The sequence below is a fragment of the Cololabis saira genome, chromosome 10 (genome assembly GCF_033807715.1).
Source record: "Cololabis saira isolate AMF1-May2022 chromosome 10, fColSai1.1, whole genome shotgun sequence".
In the NCBI taxonomy this organism is placed as follows: domain Eukaryota; kingdom Metazoa; phylum Chordata; class Actinopteri; order Beloniformes; family Belonidae; genus Cololabis; species Cololabis saira.
The window spans coordinates 11196316-11214540 of record NC_084596.1 but is presented as its reverse complement, the minus strand read 5'-3'; the positions used below and the strand labels follow the sequence as shown (position 1 = coordinate 11214540).

The 18225-nt window shown below is 40.8% G+C and overlaps 1 protein-coding gene across 3 annotated transcripts in view; it reads right to left on the bottom strand.

Moving 5' to 3' along the window:
• zmynd11 (zinc finger, MYND-type containing 11) overlaps positions 1-17135 on the bottom strand; it is a 49770-nt gene extending 32635 nt beyond the window's left edge. For 2 of the 3 annotated variants that reach the window (XM_061731684.1, XM_061731685.1), the window contains exons 1-3: positions 16933-17135; positions 5985-6120; positions 1562-1721 (exon numbers count right to left, since the gene is read on the bottom strand). In XM_061731684.1, the coding sequence (XP_061587668.1) occupies positions 1562-1721; positions 5985-6120; positions 16933-16951 (315 nt within the window). In that variant the 5' untranslated portion in view covers positions 16952-17135. The remainder of the gene's footprint in view (positions 1-1561; positions 1722-5984; positions 6121-16932) is intronic. The other variant, XM_061731686.1, reaches the window with a different exon arrangement.
• Between the last annotated feature and the right edge of the window lie 1090 nt (positions 17136-18225).

Here is an 18225-nt window from a genome sequence, read left to right as displayed (position 1 = left end):
ACTAAATACCGCCCCCCCCATGACCTCCAGTGCTGCTGCTCCGTTTCATGCAAAAACAGGAACGAAATCAACGCGGGAAATTTACGGAGGGCCCCATCCGTTTCATTTAACTGATTCTTTTAAAGGATTTATATTTGAGTGCGTCAATTTTAATTTGCTTTGATGTCCTTCAGAAACTTCTGTTACCCCTTTTCCACCAAACCGGTTCCAGTGCTGGTTCTGGTCCAGTGCTGGTTCACAACTCATTCAACTTGCAAACTAGCTGAGAACCGGTTTGTTTTTCCACAGCGCGGGTGCTAAGGGGAGCCACGTCATTACGTCGCTGCGTGAAAGTTGCAGCAACAACCAGGTATCTGCTCTAACAGGACTTGGTCAGCGTAGCTCCTCCGTGGACACATCTCTAAAAGACAGGTTGTCTCCTCCTCCCATGATGCTTTGCTGCATCCAGATTCATTCTTATTTGAAAATATCTCCGTCTCCCAGTCTTGTTATTGCCGTTGGTCTGGAACCGGTTTGGTGGAAAAGGGGTTTGTTTGCGCTGCGACGTGCTCGTAGATGGTGTAAGCTGCACGTGAGCCGTCCTCTGAAGTCTGAAGCGAGGGGATTACCTCACACTGAAATGTTTCTCAAAATAAAGCAAATACAGGAAAGAAAAGAACCAAAAGCAGCATTTCCTCTACGAAACACGCCGCAAGTGTTGACGCAATTTTAAATACACACTTGAGTCGACGCCGCTAAGCACTCATGGTATCAACAACGACTCTGTCAGCCTTGAACGTGGGTAAACGCCGTGTTCACACTGTGAGCAACATCCCTCTGGTTAATTAAAGCTCTTTCTGGTGTTAATTAAAGACCCCCCCATCCTTTAAGTTCAGGTTTAAAGTCTGTTACGACTGACTCGGTTGGCCTGAACCATCCTTCTAGTTAAGCTGCTGTACTGCTGGGGGACCACCCATGATGCACTGGGCTCTTTCCTGACTCTCCCTTTATTCCTCTGGCATACAGTCTCAGAAAATTTCTGTAATGCAATTACAAAAACAAAAATGTCATACATTCTGGATTCATTACAAATCAACTGAAATATTGCAAGCCTTTTATTATTTTAATATTGCTGATCATGGCTTACAGTTTAAGAAAACTCAAATATCCTATCTCAAAAAATATTCTGGGAATCTTAATCTTAAACTGTAAGCCATAATCAGCAATATTAAAATAATAAAAGGCTTGCAATATTTCAGTTGATTTGTAATGAATCCAGAATGTATTACATTTTTTTATTTTTTTTTTTATTTTTTAAATTGCATTACAGAAAATAAAGAACTTTATCACAATATTCCAATTTTCTGAGACAGTCCTGTATATACATCATTATTAGTGAAAATAAGATTCTGAGAAGCAGATGAGCACTGACTAATCTCAGTCGTCTCAGCCGACCCCCAAACTGCTGAACTTCCAGTGACGTCTTTAAAAACTAATGTTGCTCCCAGCGTGAACGTGGAGGCACCAGCGTCAGACGTGAGAATAAAAGGGTTGTGGACGTGGCGGTGGTTCCCAGGCTTACCATCTCGTCCCCGGGCAGCCAGTAGCCCTCCTGCTCGATGCCGGCCTTGGAGCCCTTGCAGCCCACGGTCAGCGTCTCCACCACCAGGCCGTCCTTCACCGCCAGGCTCAGCTGTCTGGCCGTCTCCTTGGGGTGCAGGCCGAACACACGGCTCAGGTATCTGGGAGGACAGAACATCTCGTTTAGGAGCAGAAGTCCACAGGCAACGCTGTCTCAACGCTGAGAGACGACCACTATAAACCTGAATGGTGGAAAAACTCGGCCACGACCGTAAAGTAAAGTTAGATCCGTTTCAATTCTCAGTGGACAGAAGAAGCTCAAGACCGCGTTGAACCGCTGGAGCTTTTAAAACCGGTATCAGGATATTCTTCCACCAGGTGACAATCATTGATGCCCCTGAGGAAACAGATATATTTTCGCGTTTGATATTAAAAAAGTGCTTCCAATTAGAGCCCTGCGTGGGACTGTTTTCTTCATCCCCCTCCCGCTGAATTTCTGACCATTACCGCCCGCAAAACTCTGAGAATTCATGCCCACACAATAATAGAGATGCATTGATTTTGTGTCTTCTCCCGTCCCGCAAGAGAAATGTCCTACACAAATCTATCTGATTTAATGTTAACATGATTATTGTGGAGTTTGATGGATAATTGACAGTTCATAGGTCACCTGACAGAAAGTTAGATGCATCATTGTCATCATTGCACAAGCTATTTCGCCTTTCGCGCATCAATTATGTGATTGAGGTTATAGCAACGAGAGTAGGCTGTGAATGACTCAAATAACACTAATAAATAACACAAAATAAACAAAGTTAACGAATGAAATGAATTAATTTAACAAATGAATTGCTTGGCCATTACATTGCTGTGGAGGGAGAGAATGCTGGTTCCAATCCCTGCGTCTCTTCCAAGATGCTGCACACTAAACACAGTTTCTCCAAATATCCTACTTGCTTTGTCTTTGTTTTGTAAAGACCTTGTTTGAGGTTCTTTTCCACCTCATTGATTTCCATCTTGTCGCTAGGCTACATCCCAATCCCGGAGTGGTTTTTTTTTAGCCGCCCGCAGCAAAGCTCAACCCGGCCGGGAGGTTTGTGGGACCCGATCCCAACGCAGCCCTCTACTTCCCATCTCCATTTCCAGCGCGGACTCCTGAAGCCGCCTGCTGACTGGAGGGAAACCCGTCCTCCGTGGCTCTCGGCCAGCTAACAGGCCGCCGGCAGGGAGGCAGGTGGGTGACGGTCTGTGTTTACTCCGGATCTACACAAGAAAAGCCCCCCAGCGCGTCTGTGCGGCGGATCCAAGTCAGACCGGATCAGTCAAACCAGAGGATCCAAAAGTAGCAGGAAACACAAGCCAGTTCAATGTGGAATCAATTCACTTTGAATGTTATTTCCCAAATTACCAAGAGAAAAAAAAATACTTCAATTCTGCAGATGCACAGATTTGGTAATGTCTGATTTATAAATTGGGTTGTTTTATTTGCGTAAAACAAAACCAGCAATTAGGGATGGGCGGTATGGACTAAAAGATTTATCACGATAATTTCTGGCATTTATCCTGATAATGATAAAAATGACGATAAAAAAAATACCAATTCAACTCCACCCTTGTAACTATATATATATATATATATATATATATATATATATATATACACACACACAGGGTTTATACAGCAATCCTTATGTTAAATTTAATACCAATTTAATACCTTTTTTCATTACCTTCAGATTTTTTTTAAAAACTGTCACAACATTAAGTGTTAATCACGGATCTTTTAACATTAATACAGATTTTGAACTATAGAACACTATACAGAACAGATTTATAGACTCATTGATGTTGACCAGATGTTTCACATTTATTTCACTTTGTGAATGACAATAAAATAGACTGCTTAAAATGTAAAAAGTAAAAAATAATACCAATTTAAAAAAAAATAATACCTCTGACAGTGAATTTAACACTTTTAATGGCCTTAAATTTGGCAATTTTTCATTTATTCACTTTTTAATACCCTTTCTTTCTTTCTTTCTTTTCTTTCTTTCTTTCTTTCTTTCTTTCTTTCTTTCTTTCTTTCTTTCTTTTCTTTCTTTCTTTCTTTCTTTCTTTCTTTCTTTCTTTCTTTCTTTCTTTCTTTTCTTTCTTTCTTTCTTTCTTTCTTTCTTTCTTTCTTTCTTTCTTCTTTCTTTCTTTCTTTCTTTCTTCTTTCTTTCTTTCTTTCCTTTCTTTCTTTCTTTCTTTCTTTCTTTCTTTCTTTCTTTCTTTCTTTCTTCTTTCTTTCTTTCTTTCTTTGAGATGACAAATTCTTACCGTGGGGAATTTTTTTGGACGGTATATCGGTAAAAATATCGCCCATCCCTACCAGCAATACAAACTTTCAGTTCCGTGGATCAAAAGCAAAGAGGCCGAATGAAAGTAAGAACCATGGAGACTTCTTCAGCTTTGTTAATGATAAACTCGTGGATTTGAGCCGGCCTCTGCCGGCCCGGGGGAGGGGATGGGGGGGGGTTAATCATTCTCCTGTCGCTCCGTACTCCGCCAAAGTCAATGCCCTTCACCTTTTTTCGCCACGAGCTCGTTTGAAAGTTTGAAATAAACCTGCAGAGGCATCAGACGGGGCGGCGACTGAGAGGGAGAGCCGCTGCTTATTGTTGCCATGGCAGCAGCCTCTCGTCGCCAGTTTTCATTTGGTAGGCAGCCAAGCTCCCAAGCTGCCGGCCGACTGGCTGAGAGAGACGTTGCCAAGTGTTTCACCGCGTCTGCGCTTCATCTGCTTCCTCAACACCAGAGTCCGTCATTAACCGGCGCGGCCCGAGCCACGGCGGATAAAACCGTGCGGTTGAAGCAGCGTGAGCTGCAGAGGGGAGGTGTGCAGCTCTGGGAAGGTCGGCTTCATGACAGGAATGGCAATGAGTGAGTTCCAGCTGGAGTACCGTCAGAACTTTACAGCTGTCTATCTAGTTATTGATCCGTGTTGGTGAGGCGCCTCTCAACATCCCCAGCTTCGCCTCTGCAGCAGTAAATCCTGAACTAAATCACAAAAACGCCGAGAGGAGCCCAGACTATCAGTTCATCAGACTCTTCCTCCTAATCATGTTTTACAAATCACTGTACCATCAAACACGTGTATTGGTGTTATGAGGATCAACTTCATCATCATTTTCTAAAATAGTCAACCGAGTAAAAATAAAATACACTACCTTGAATAATGGCTACTTGTTATATCTATGAGGTGAAGGAAAGTAGCTCACCTGCTTCTCACAAACATCACAGTTTCTGCTGACAAAGAAAAAACAAGCTAAATTTAACATCACAGACCACCAACCACGGGATTCTATCATGATGGATGTAAATAATGCTTTTACAGCCGAGTCCATTAAAGACGATGACCTAAACAACGACCTTTGGTTGTTTTTTCTATGTTATATAATTCGGTGTTTCCCACAAAGAGGAGGGGGGTGGGGGTTCTGGAACAGTTTCTGCATCTCGGGGTCTTGTTCATGAGTGAGGGAGGGACGGAGCAGGAGACCAATGGCCACATTTGTGACATGTGCAGCAGTGCATACTGTACTCCCCGTCTGCCAGTCACATGTTCCGACCCTCATCCATCACTATGAATTGTGGGTAGTGACTGACAGTGGCTAAGAAAAATAATAAATGATTAAAAAAAGTCCCCTGGAAGACCTCCCCTTCAAGATAGGGTGAAAAATTCAGTCGTCTACGAGTAAACCCATACCGTCACATCGACAGGGTTGAGGCCCTGGGGAGACCCAGGACATGCTGGGGAGGTTATGTTTTCTTGGCAGGCTTGGAAACACCTTGGTGTCCTGCGTAGGGGGTGTAGAAGGGTGCTGAAACCTCTCCGCTGATGCTGCTGCCCCCCACAACCCAGACCAGTATATGTGAACTTTGATGGATGGATGGATGATGGATGGATGGAGAAACTATTTCTGCTTTCATGACCTTTTAAAAAAAATCCAACTTTCCCTTAATCAGTCAAAAGAGCACTAAAACCAAAGGTTCAGTTATTGAAAATTAAGTTAGGCCCTGAAAACCATGCTCATCTTGTGTGACGACAACACAGCACAGACGTTATTCTAACTATCTCACGTGGTGGTATGTTTGTATGTGGAGCCATATTTATCCCCTCAGGCTTCACCGTGCTGCTTCAAAAAAAGGTACACGAGGATGCCGACGTCAAAGGCAGCGACCTTTGCTCTATTTACAGAAGACAACTTTTTAAACTAAAGAGACAAAAGGGCTAGATAAAGAAATTGAAAGTATAAAACTTAAAATGCAATGATCCTTTACAGGATACTTGAGCACTAAAAAACAGCAGTGAACTTCAGTGAACTTTGCGTTCAAGACTGTTTTCAAAATACAGAGTGATTCCATCTCTTCTGCGGTGAACTTACTTGGAGATCCTGTCCATGTTTGCGATTTGTTTCTGGTTGCGAATGACCTCGATGGCGGCCCACACATACTGGACCACCTTGGGATCCGCCTGCCTCTTCTTCACCACACGTGACATAATTTCCTTATTCATCACGACTGTGTTAAGACAAAGAAAAACACCAAATCAGCACTTGTAACCGTGATGCATTTTACAAATGTGTTTGGTTTTTTTTATTTATTTATTTTTTAACACTAAAGAGATTAAAATCCTTGGGGCCCTAAATGTTTAATAAAAAGAAGAATGGATCCTTCCTCAACCTCTAAGCCTTATCTGTCTAAAGTTCAGCCAAAGGTCTGCAACACTTGGAGGTTCGTCCAGTCGTTGCTAACGGACAGCCGTGCCGAGGATGCTGCCAGCGTGGGAGCGAGGGGTCATGTGACAAGCCATCATATGTTATTTGTTGTAATGGCACTGATTCGTTTGGATCCATTAGGGATCCCCGAGACTGCACTGCCAAGCGGTTCAGGAGCGTCACGTCTCCCTAGTCACAACTCTTCAGGTCAACAAGTTCTTCTAAAAAAGGTCATTCGAACTAACTGCTTATTTTGCGAACATATTCAGTACATTTTTAAAGTGTTGCATGGCTTGACTGCATCAACTAATGTGTGCAGCAATAAGAAGAAATAGCAGGGAACAAAACCCTGCTGTCTTCTTCTTAAATCAAAGCTATGAAAAGTGCTGCTTTACCTAGACACACAACACCATAATTAAACATCCTTTTAAGATGAGGGCAGCATGCGGCGACTCTCTACAGCAGACCCAAACGTATCGCTACCAACACGGCAGATTTCACCGGAGTACAACGCGGCGTGACGGTCCAGAAGTGGAGGATATCGCACCTAAAATTTCACCTAAAACATGAAAAAGGACCTGTTTCCATGTGCAGGACTGAACATGATGTGCAGTCGCTTCACGCACTCAAAGGGTGGAACTTATTTCAGCTGAAAAACATATTTTACTCTCAGTTTGACGAAAACTGGTTCACAAAAAGGTCCATCTTATTTTGTTTTTTAAAACATAAAAAAACACTAGTCATTGGTTTCAAACGCACAACCAAAGAACATAAAAGGTAAGTAATTTAAGGTAAGAGTCTGACATTATTTGGAGATAAAAAGTGCATATCATCTTTAACAAAACCATTTAAGTCAATAAATATTGGAAATAGTTGAAGAGTCGTCTTTCCCACACATTTAACATCCACTTACATTTTAGCATAACTAAGCGTTCTTCCTGTTTAAAAGCTATGATTTCACGTCAGTATTATTAGTCTCTGTTGTAGCCCTCCCTACCATGCGGACATCACACCAGCTAGACAAGGCAATTTGACAAGGAAAACTCTCAGAAACCTTCAAAGGGTTCTAAATAATACTCGCTTGACTCTCACTGTGGTACACAAGCCGGGCCTTCTCTAAATATCTAAAGAAATTCAAATCCGATTAGATGCGGCCGTCCTCTGAACCATCTGTGAAACCTAAGATGTCACTTCCAAAAATCGCAGCCAGAAGCAAAACGTATAAATTCTTGAAAGTCTTAAAACACAGAAAGACACGGGGCTTTGGAGTACTTAGTGGCAGAGGAGCAGATACCGAGGGAGGGGGGTACACCGTCACACTTCTCCCAAGAAAATACTAACTGAGGTTTAAGGTGAGAAGAATCGTCCGTTTGTGATTATCGCTTTAGCATTTACTCTTTCCTAACGAAGCCCATTTATGATATTCAAGCTCAAAAATGATCCATAAGGAGAGCAAATATCTCAACTTCTACACTGTGTGTTTGAATGAATATGGCGTCAAAATAAAATGTAACATTAATAATAAAAATAGCCTCCACCTGACAAAATATTACAATTTTGTTGAAAATCTCTTTAGATTCAACCTAAACACTTTAGAAATCCAATCGAAAACACCTCACCAGGAAAGAACGTTTTTTTAATGTCTAACAGTTTTTAGATTTTGAAGGAAAAAAAAAACCCAACTTATTTTATGCACATTGATCCCTAAATTAATTAATTATTTTCAAATATAACTGTTAATAGTTTGTTTGTTCAGTAAATGCGTTATCTACCCCCCACCCCCCGTGAAACGTGTGTTCAGGTGTTTGTGCAAGGCCATAGCTCAGGAACAGCCTGAATAATCGGGGTAATCAACGCCTCCATGAAATCTAAACGGCCAACAAAAATCATTGGGCCGTAAACAAATCCACATGGCTGCAGGCGTTATCCAGTCAGAACCAAGACAAAACAACGCCTTTCCAAAATGCCGGCTCGATATTGGCTGCTCCACCAGTCTGAGATCAAAAATGATTTTTAAATTGTCGCAGCGATTTGGGCTGGCTTGAATAAAGCAGAGGACTTCCACTGGGATACGATGCATGACGGCGAAACAAACACGAGACCAAATTCACAGTTCGGCTGTAAAAAAGCAAAGTTTCTTTCCTTTGTTCATCCTCAGCTGTGAGTTTTTGTCAGCAAACAGATATTCTTACACCGGTGTCTCAGTTGGAGCCTTTGCCTGCGTTAAAAATCACCCCGTACCCACATAGTGCACTGCTCAATGGTCGCTAAGTAGGGGAGGTTCTGGGGACGAAACCATTCAAACCATCAGCAGGACCAACTCCATGACATCGATAGCGTTATGATGAAACGTTATGGATGTCCACCAGCTGATGTAGCAACAATGAGTTGTACGCTACTTTTCATTAGGCCTGTGTTGAAAAAAAAATTAAAAAAAATTAAAAAAATTCAGATTCTAAATCAATTCTCATATTAATTCCTAAAAATCGATTCCTATGTGTAAAGATCGATTTGTTTTCATCATTACAACTTTTGGTATTTTTTTGTTTATGCCCAAAAAAGGAATGTTTTGTTGGACACGAGAATAACCATGTTTTTGCCTTTAATTATGTTTAAAGGTATGAAAACATTAAAGTTTTCAGTTATAGTTGCATAAATTGTCTATATTTCATTACTTTATATACTGTCTTGGGGTTACATTTGCATAAAATGCTAAAATCCAAATTCTCAAAAATTAAAAACTGAAAAAGACCAAAAATGAAAAAACATTTAAACAGAATGTGGGAAAAAAATAAAACTGATTTCATACATCTCTGTTTGCTGCCCTGGATCTGTTTCGTAATTCTGCTCCACGATGTTTCTGAAAGCAGTTCTATCAGCATTCTGGGAGGTGATTGGTCCTTACAGCATCATCAGCTGCCAATACTTGCTGTTTAATCTCAATATAATAGCAGTATTAATATGTTGTATAACTACACAGTCATATAATTCATGCAGCAGCTCAAAACAGTTTTAATAACACTAACCCAAATCAATATCAGAATTGGATCGAATCAAATCTTGATAATCGATTCTGAATCTTAAGAATCGGAATCAAATCGATTCTTGACATTTGAATCGATCCCCAGCCCTGCTTTTCATGATCACTGGTGGTTACCTGCACATCTAAATCCAGCTACTGGCAACAATCCAGCTAAGGATTAAACTGGAGTTTCCCAGAAATCCAAGAATACACATGCAAGAAGACAATCGATACTGAGTGAGGTGCGTTAGACTCTGCGATGCTAGGTGGCGCCACACGCACTTTCGCGTTGGTGTTCTTAGTAAACAAGACTGAAGGAGGACGACAACATGCAAAAATATGAATGCCAACTATGTAAATGTCGTACAGACTAAGCTGATCATGTTGCAGGTAAGATGCAGCAAAGCCTCCCTCTTCTTCCTCTGTTACTGTCTTGTTGTCATGCCGTGACTGTTGTTATGGTACCCGAACCTTTTTATTAATATGTAGTTGCTGTTGATTTTTTTTGGTACAATAATTGGAAATAAAGTAAATAAAGACCCCGTTTTTACAATGGAAGTGGACGGAGAGATGACAATTTTGTCCGACCTGGCAACAGGGGCGACCCATAGACATACCGGTATATAGGTAGACACCCCATCGAGCGCTGAGCCGTACGTCAACGACGCCGCCATATTGGATGTGGCAAGACTGTGCTGTAAACTAATAAACGCATAAAGTGTCTTTCTTTTTTTTATGTCTCATTTATTCATTCACACACGCACTAATATACTTGGGAACAGTTAGGCACCAAATATAACATATTTAATTTTCTCAGATGGTAAAATAAGAACTTTATTGATCCCACACAGGAGTAATTCATGTTATATCAGCTATAGAGAACAAGGTAGTGCCGAAAAACAATATATATCCCCCCTCACAAAAATAAGAAAAATAGAGAAACATATTTTCTCATCAACAAAACAAATTTAAAATTTTTCAAATAACAAAATAATATATTTGAACCATTTTACAGACACTAAAATAACTGAAAAAAAAAAAATCTGAAAAATGGTTCAAATATGTTATTTTGTTACTTGAAAATTTTTAAATATGTTTATGTAAAATATGCTTTGTTGATGAGAAAATATGTTTCTCTATTTTTCTTATTTTTGTGAGGGGGGATATATATTGTTTTTCGGCTCTACCTTGTTCTCTACAGCTGATAAAACATGAATTACTCCTATGTGGGATCAATAAAGTTCTTATTTTTGCCATCTGAGAAAATGTAATATATTATATTTGGTGCCTAACTGTTTCCCCATTATATTAGTGCGTGTGTGAATGAATAAATGAGACGTAAAACGTAAATTTCTTTGTAGAAAAGGCGCTTTATGAAAATAAGTCCATTTACTTGTATTAGTTTACAGCGCAGTCTTGCCACATCCAATATGGCGGCGTCGTTGACGTATCGCAGCAGCGGGCAAAACCACTCGATGCGGCGTCTACGTATACTGTATGTCTATGGGGGCGACCTAGCAACGGGGGGCGGGGCTTGACAAAGGGTCAATCCTCGCTGCATTTCCACACAGCACTACAAAACGGGGACTGATAACACTACGTAGTGCACTACAAAGTGAGTAGGGGGTGATTTCAGACATGTCCCCCGCTTTGAACTGATGACAGGCCGATGTTAGCAGTGTTTAGCAGCTGGTCACGCATGTTTTAAGATAAGATCACTTATCCATGTGATGTTGGAATTTTAGTTCATTTTAGTGGAAATTGTCTGTTTTCACTTAAACCTGATTTTTTCTTTTTCTCTTCACGTGATGTGCTGCATTCATATCCTTGTGATGCTTTGTGCGATAAAAATGGCTTGAATCTGTGCCCCAGGCACCTGGGGGATCATTACAAAGACATTAAAGAGACTAAAATCAAAGTCAAGCATTCAGTGCTTAAGATGCTATCGTGTGACGTATTAGTTTATAGTTTAGTCATGGTATGAGCTCCATCATCTTCCTCAAATAATAATCTGATGTGGTTTCTGTTTCACAAACATCTGAGCTTGGGGTGATACACAAACATCAACCTGATCCATCAGATGTTGCAGGTCCCAGATAGATCATATGAAGCCCTGATGGAAACATCCATCCGTCCCACTTGAACGCTACTTGTTCAATTCTACTACATTTCTTTGCCTGTTTTAGTCACTGCAAAAATAAAAAACTTGAGCATAAACATATCATGTACAGAAATGTCACAATGTTGGATAAGAGAAAAACCCAAGACCTTGTCGTCGAGGTTTTAACAGCAAATTATCCATTATTAAAAATTCTAAAATAAAAAGGTTAAGTTGTGCACAAAAAAAACCCCACCAAAGTAAGAATGAAACAGTACAAAGAAAAAGGGAAAAACATCTTTTTTTGGTTATTTTGTGTGAGTTCAACAAATGTACAAAACGTCTTGTATCAATAACATCCTCTTCTGCCCATGTGCAGAAAAAACCCCTCTGCGAGCCTGAACCTCCATCTCCAGGCAGCTCACACAACAAATATCCAAGATGAGAACTCTCTCCAATCAATCCCTAAATAACACGGTGCAACAAGGTGGAATACTCTCCAGATGTATGGGCAGGAGAAGGATTATTAATAATGTGATTTATGCAGATGATTTGGTAACATAAGGATTATCATTAATGGTGTAGAGGATGATATTACTTTTTAATCAGGAAAAGGAGAGCAATTATGGTTGTTTTAACAAAGAAGGAACCAAAATCAAATTTTCCTCTGTTCTCCGCTACATCGGGAGCTAAGGGTGGTGAGCAGAGTAAGATATCTTGGTCCGGAAAAATAAGGGATGACCTCTGAGAACATGATGTAAAGCACCAGAGCTATACATTGTATGCAGAAGCCAATATTCTGACTCATGAATTTTACATATACAGATGATAGTCAAATCTGGTGCAGTTTTACCAAGTAAAAATGTAAAACCCCTTGGGGGGGCCTTGGTGATGCATTCAGTTATAATTAAGGTACTAAGACGATAGGTCCAAGTCATATCAACCTTTTCAGCCATTTTTCTAATGGGTAAGAGGCTGAAGTGCTTGCTTGCCCCAAGCGGGAAATGTTGGTCAATTAAATTTAAAAAAAAATTTCAAAAATTAAAATCAAAAGGGTATGAACACTTGTGAAGATACAAACTACTTTGTGTTCTTTGCAGATTTTTAGTTTCCAGGTGGCAGTCATCAAACTACTGGTACTCTCAGGTTTTAATTATCAAAACAAATTATTTTCTACTCTCTTGTTGCCAGCAGCTGCAGTTAACGACAAGCACTAATGCTACCGTAACGTAAACCAGGGACTACTATTCAAGTGATGAAATTCTAAATTATCTCATGTCAATTTAATCTTAATTCAATTTAACCGTCAATTGTATTTTTTTTTTTTTTTTAGACAAATTCATTACTGCCCCCTGCGACTTCTGGTGGTATTGCTCCTTTAATTCCCTCAAGAACCTAGACAATGGGCAAAAACATGGAAGAAAATCTTTTGTAAAATCTTGGCTCAGTGGGTTGATGCTGATTTAAGTTTTGGATTAGAGTTTGTAGTCTCAAATCTTTTGATTGTACTTACTCCGCAAGTAGCTTGTAAAAATAACTTTTAAAAAAGTTTCTAAACTGATGTATTTACCGACACCTACGGTTTTGTTTCGCACCTAATAGTCCGATGAACTCAATTGGGACTGCATTGTAAGCCTGGTCTGAGTTTGCCTTCACTCACCAGGTATTACTGAAGGAAAAGACAAAAACAAACGATGAACAAGAGCCTCTTGCTCATCTACTGGTCAATGCAGGGCAACTTTCCAGCTAATTATCTTGCAAACTTCAATGTTCTCACCAGCAATTGCAATATATTTTCCATCTGACCGTAGAGCTTCGACTTCATCCTCACTTCACATCTGACTGTGAACCATTTCCCTTTTGTGCTGCATGCCCCTTAGTTTAGGATGCATTTACCCACAATGCCCTGTGTTGTATCCCTTCATACCCCTTTTCCACCAAACCGGTTCCAGGGCTGGTTCTGGTTCACAACTCGTTCAACTTGAGAACCAGCTGAGAACCGGTTTATTTTTCCATAGCTGGGGTGCTAAGGGGAGCCACGTCATTACGTCGCTGCAAACGTCAGTTACGTCGCTGCGTTTGCATGAAAGTTGTAGCAACAATAAAGGTATCTGCTCTAATAGACTTGGTCCACGTAGCTCCTCCGTGGACACATCTCTAAAAGACAGGTTGTCTCCTCCTCCTCCCATGATGCTTTGCTGCATCCAGATTCATTCTTATTTGAAAATGTCTCCGTCTCCCAGTCTTGCTATTGCTGTTGGTCTAAATAACTCCGTCCCCTCCACTTACGTAAGCGTCTCTAGTCCAGCAAAGAGTTGGTGCTACCTTGGAACCGGTTCTTCTGGCCCGGAGCCAGTTCTTTGTCAGTGGAAACAGAAAGCCCGGTTCCAAACTCAGCACTGGCCCAGAACCAGAACCAGCCTGGAACCAGTTTGGTGGAAAAGGGGGAATCAAAACAGATCAAAACCAACCTTTTTTTTTTTTAAGCGGACCAGAGTTCCTTTGATCAGCATCACGGTCCGATTGCACATTCACACCGTCCCAAACGATCCAGACTTTCTAAGCAAACTCTGGTTTGCTGCTTTGTGGAAATGCTGCATGGTCTGAGAAAATAATATATCACCAATATCAATCTCAGGCAGGTAAATTGGTACATCTCTACCTGATGAGCTGTAATGGTGTTGTAGTTTACTTCATATGCACCTGGAAGGTCTGAAACAAAACGGTATAACTTAATCAGGGAGTTTTGCGACACCAGAGCCCCACGAGGGAGACTACCAGCACTGGTGGACGGTGTTTCCTCGGTAAACAAAGGCGCTACATGTCGCTTCTCCTGGTAGCTCCCTCTGAATTAACATGTTGTGAAAGAAAAAACATTTGGATTAAATCAACCCTGACAGCCGCTGAGGACCGTCTGGAAGCACATTAACCAGTTAATGGCAACACCACTGACACACACACACACACACACACACACACAGAGCCACGCTTTCTAGCACAACAGACGCCTTGTGATGCACAACTCTGCCACAAATACGATCCTCAACAGCACTGTCTCCACCTCAGACACCTTCAGGTTCCTGGGATCCACAATCTCCCGGGACCTGAAGTGGATCACCCACATTAACTCTGTCTGGAAGAAGCTCAGCAGAGGTTGGACTTCCTGCGTCAGCTCAGGAAGTTTAACCTGCCACAGCAGCTGTTGACCACCTTCTACACCTCCATCATTCAATCTGTTCTCTGCACGTCCATCACTGTCTGGTTCGGATCAGCCACCAAACTAGACTGACAGACTGCACCGGACAATCAGGTCTGCAGAGAGGATAATTGGGACTAACCTCCCATCTATCCAGGACATGTACCGGTCCAGGAAACGGGCAGGTAGCATCTCTGCAGACCCAAACAATAATAGTAATAATAAAAATGTTTTGATTGATTGATTGATTGAAGTTTTTATTTACGTGTCATGCACATGAAGTGCCCAGCCCGAGTGGGCTTACAAGACACCAAAAAAAGAAAAAGGAACATAAAGCAAATGAAAGCCAGACAACAGACCCTGTACCAATTAAACATATAAACAATCCTGACGCTTTATCCAGGCTTCAGAAACAAAATGAGCCAACTTAAAAACATTGAAGTTAAACAACCCGTCCATTCTATCATCATCAGTAACAATAACAATAATAACACAATCATGTGCTGTAACAATGCACCTTTCACTAGTCATGTCTACCTCATACTGCTGCACCTTTCACTTTTTTTTTTTTTTTTTTTTTTTAAAATCGTATATATGTTAATAAGAGCCATTTGTCTATTTACTGTACAGTGAGCGAAATAACCGGAGTCAAATTCCCTGTCTTGTTTGACCTGACTTGACCAATAAACCTGATTCTGATCCATCCATCTAGGGCTCGGCGATATATCGAGATTTTAATATATATCGATATATTTTCAAACGCGATATTGGTACGAGACAATATCGTTTATATCAATTTTTTTTTTTACATGATTTTGATATAGCTTATTTTGTGACAAATTGACTTGAATGTTTTATTTGAGATTTGCACAAATGTTTTGTTGTTTGCACAACTGTCAACCTCAGTGGAAAGGTCTGCCTGTTACTGTCTACATTGTATTAATTGCACAGTGTATTTTAATTTAATTGTTATGCAGGAAAGGGATATTTGTTTTATTTTATTCAAGAAGCATTTTTATTCTATATATGCAGGCAGTTTATTTTTATTTCATTTCTTTTATACATTTTGATATTGTGCAGACCTCTGTTAATAAAGGTACCTGTGTGACATTTGGCACGAGGCATTGTATTAAAACTGACTGTTTTTTTAAGGGTTTGCCTCAGAAAAACAGAGATGCTATGCTATAATGCTTTGGGGGAAACCCCAATTATGTCACAGAAAAAAATATCGATATATATCGAGTATCGCCATTCAGCTAGAAAATATCGAGATATGACTTTTGGTCCATATCGCCCAGCCCTACACCCACCCATCCATCCATCCATCCTGGACCTGTACCGGTCCAGGACCAGGAAACGGGCAGGTAACATCTCTGCAGACCCCTCACACCCAGGACCAGGACCAGGACCAGGACCAGGACACAGTCTGTTTGACCTCTTCCCCTCTGGACGGCGCTACAGAGCTCTGTAGCCAAAACCTCCAGACTCCCACAAGCTGTTGCTCTGATGAACTCTCATCACTCATAGAGTCTCAGAGTAATCAACCACTGTGCAATAATAACAATAATAATAACCACAATCACATGCACAATGCACCTTTCAATAACCATATCTACCTCATACTGCTGCACCTTTCACTTTCTTATAAATAAATATGTTAATAAGAGCCACACTTCTCCATTTACTGTTTGCAACCATTTAAATCTGGCTGAGTGAGAGAAACAACCTTAGACAGATTCCCTGTCTGGCTCGTTCATACTTGGCCAATAAAGCTGATGGTGAAGAACCCGCCAATGGCAACAGCACAAACACACAGCTTTAGACGCCCTGCGGTGTTCAACTCTGCCCCAAATCACCACAGACGACCGACAACGATCAATAACCGACCCACAAGTTGGAACATTTGACAACAAAGACACATCTGCGGAGGCCATGTTGCTCGGCTCAGCTCGTTAGCCGGCCAGCTAACCCCTTAAAACCACCTTTTCCAAACAAAAGCCTCGTTTTTATCCATATTAATCGGTCGCATAAATTAAAGCGGGTCGTTTCCAAACAGAAACGGGAGAAACGGACGGGTAAACGTCCCTCTCCGCGGTGTTTTTCTGTGTTAGTGAGCGGGAGCTCGGCGCTAGCCCGTGCAGCTAACCGAGTTAAATCAGTACAATAAAGACACAAAAGCAGCTGTTTTTGGGGGGAATTCAGCAGTAAAACGCGGGGCTCCGTCCCCCCGGCCCGCCTGGAGGACGGGGAGGGTTTATCTCGGCGGGGCCGCCGCGCAGAACCAGCAGCTCGGACTCACCAACGACCCCGCACCGCATGCGCGTCCCCGCCGCCCCGGACACGCTCGCTCCCGCGACCCGGACCGAGCTGCCGCCGCCGCCGCCGGCTCCGGTTCCGGGAGGTAAAGGTTTCCGGGAGTTAGAGGTTTTTTTCGGGAGTTGCTGGGTTTCCGGGAGCGGCTCGGTTCCGCAGCGGCTCCGGGCAGCACCAGGCAGGCGAGCCGCGGGGGGATCTCAAGCGTGAATTATGGTCCCGCGTTAAATCGACGCAGGGTACGCGGCGACGCACACCTTACACCTGCGTTGGTGTAACGCGGAACCATAAATCAGCCTTTACAGCCGACACGCTGCAGCCTCCTATGGAGGTAGATTTGTGTCTTAATTATTCAATAAAAAAAAAAGATTGCTTCAATCAAAAAATATATATTTTCAATTAAAAAAAATGTCACTTCAATCAAAAAAAATTAAATCAAAGAAAAAAAGTGTTTGAATGCAAAAAAATATTTTAGACCCAAAAAATTCCATTTGAACACAATATTTTTTTCGATTTGAAGTGATTTTATTTTTTTTTGGATTGAAGTGAAAAAAGTTTTGAAGTCTTTTTTTTATTGAATCATTTGGACACAAACATCCCGCAGTGGGCGGATGCTTCCCCATTGGTCAGCCAAGAGTCAGACATGTGAGTGACAAGTGTGTATTTTCAATCCAAAAAAAAGTGTTCAAATGCAATTTTTTGGGTCTCAAATATTTTTTTGCATTCAAAGACTTTTTCTTTGATTGAAAAAGTTTTTTTTATTGAAGTGATTTTTTTTTTCATTGAAAATATTTTTTTTCTTTTTGAAGCAACTTCTTTTTTTGATTAAATGATAAAGACACAAATGTCCTACCCATAATATGGCCCAAACACAAAAAACACTACTTCAATCAAAAAAGTTGTTTCAAACAAAAAACTTCACTTCTATCAAAGAAAACATTTCCAATCAAAGAAAAACAGTGTTCAAATGCATTATTTTGAGTCTCAAATATTGCATTCGAACACTTTTCTTTGATTGAAAAAGTTTTTTTGATTGAAGTGAAATTTTTTTTAATTGAAAATATATTTTTTGATTGAAGCAATCTTTTTTTTGATTGAATAATTAAGACACAAATCTACTTCCATAGATGGCTGGGCGCTGCTCAGCTTCCACCGGTGTTCTTTTTCAATTCCGGAGTAAGGGAGTAATGACAGTAAATTGCATTTAGAAAGAGTAATGAAAAGAATTTAAAAAATCTAAAAAAAAAATTAATATTCTTCAAAGATATGGACATTTTAA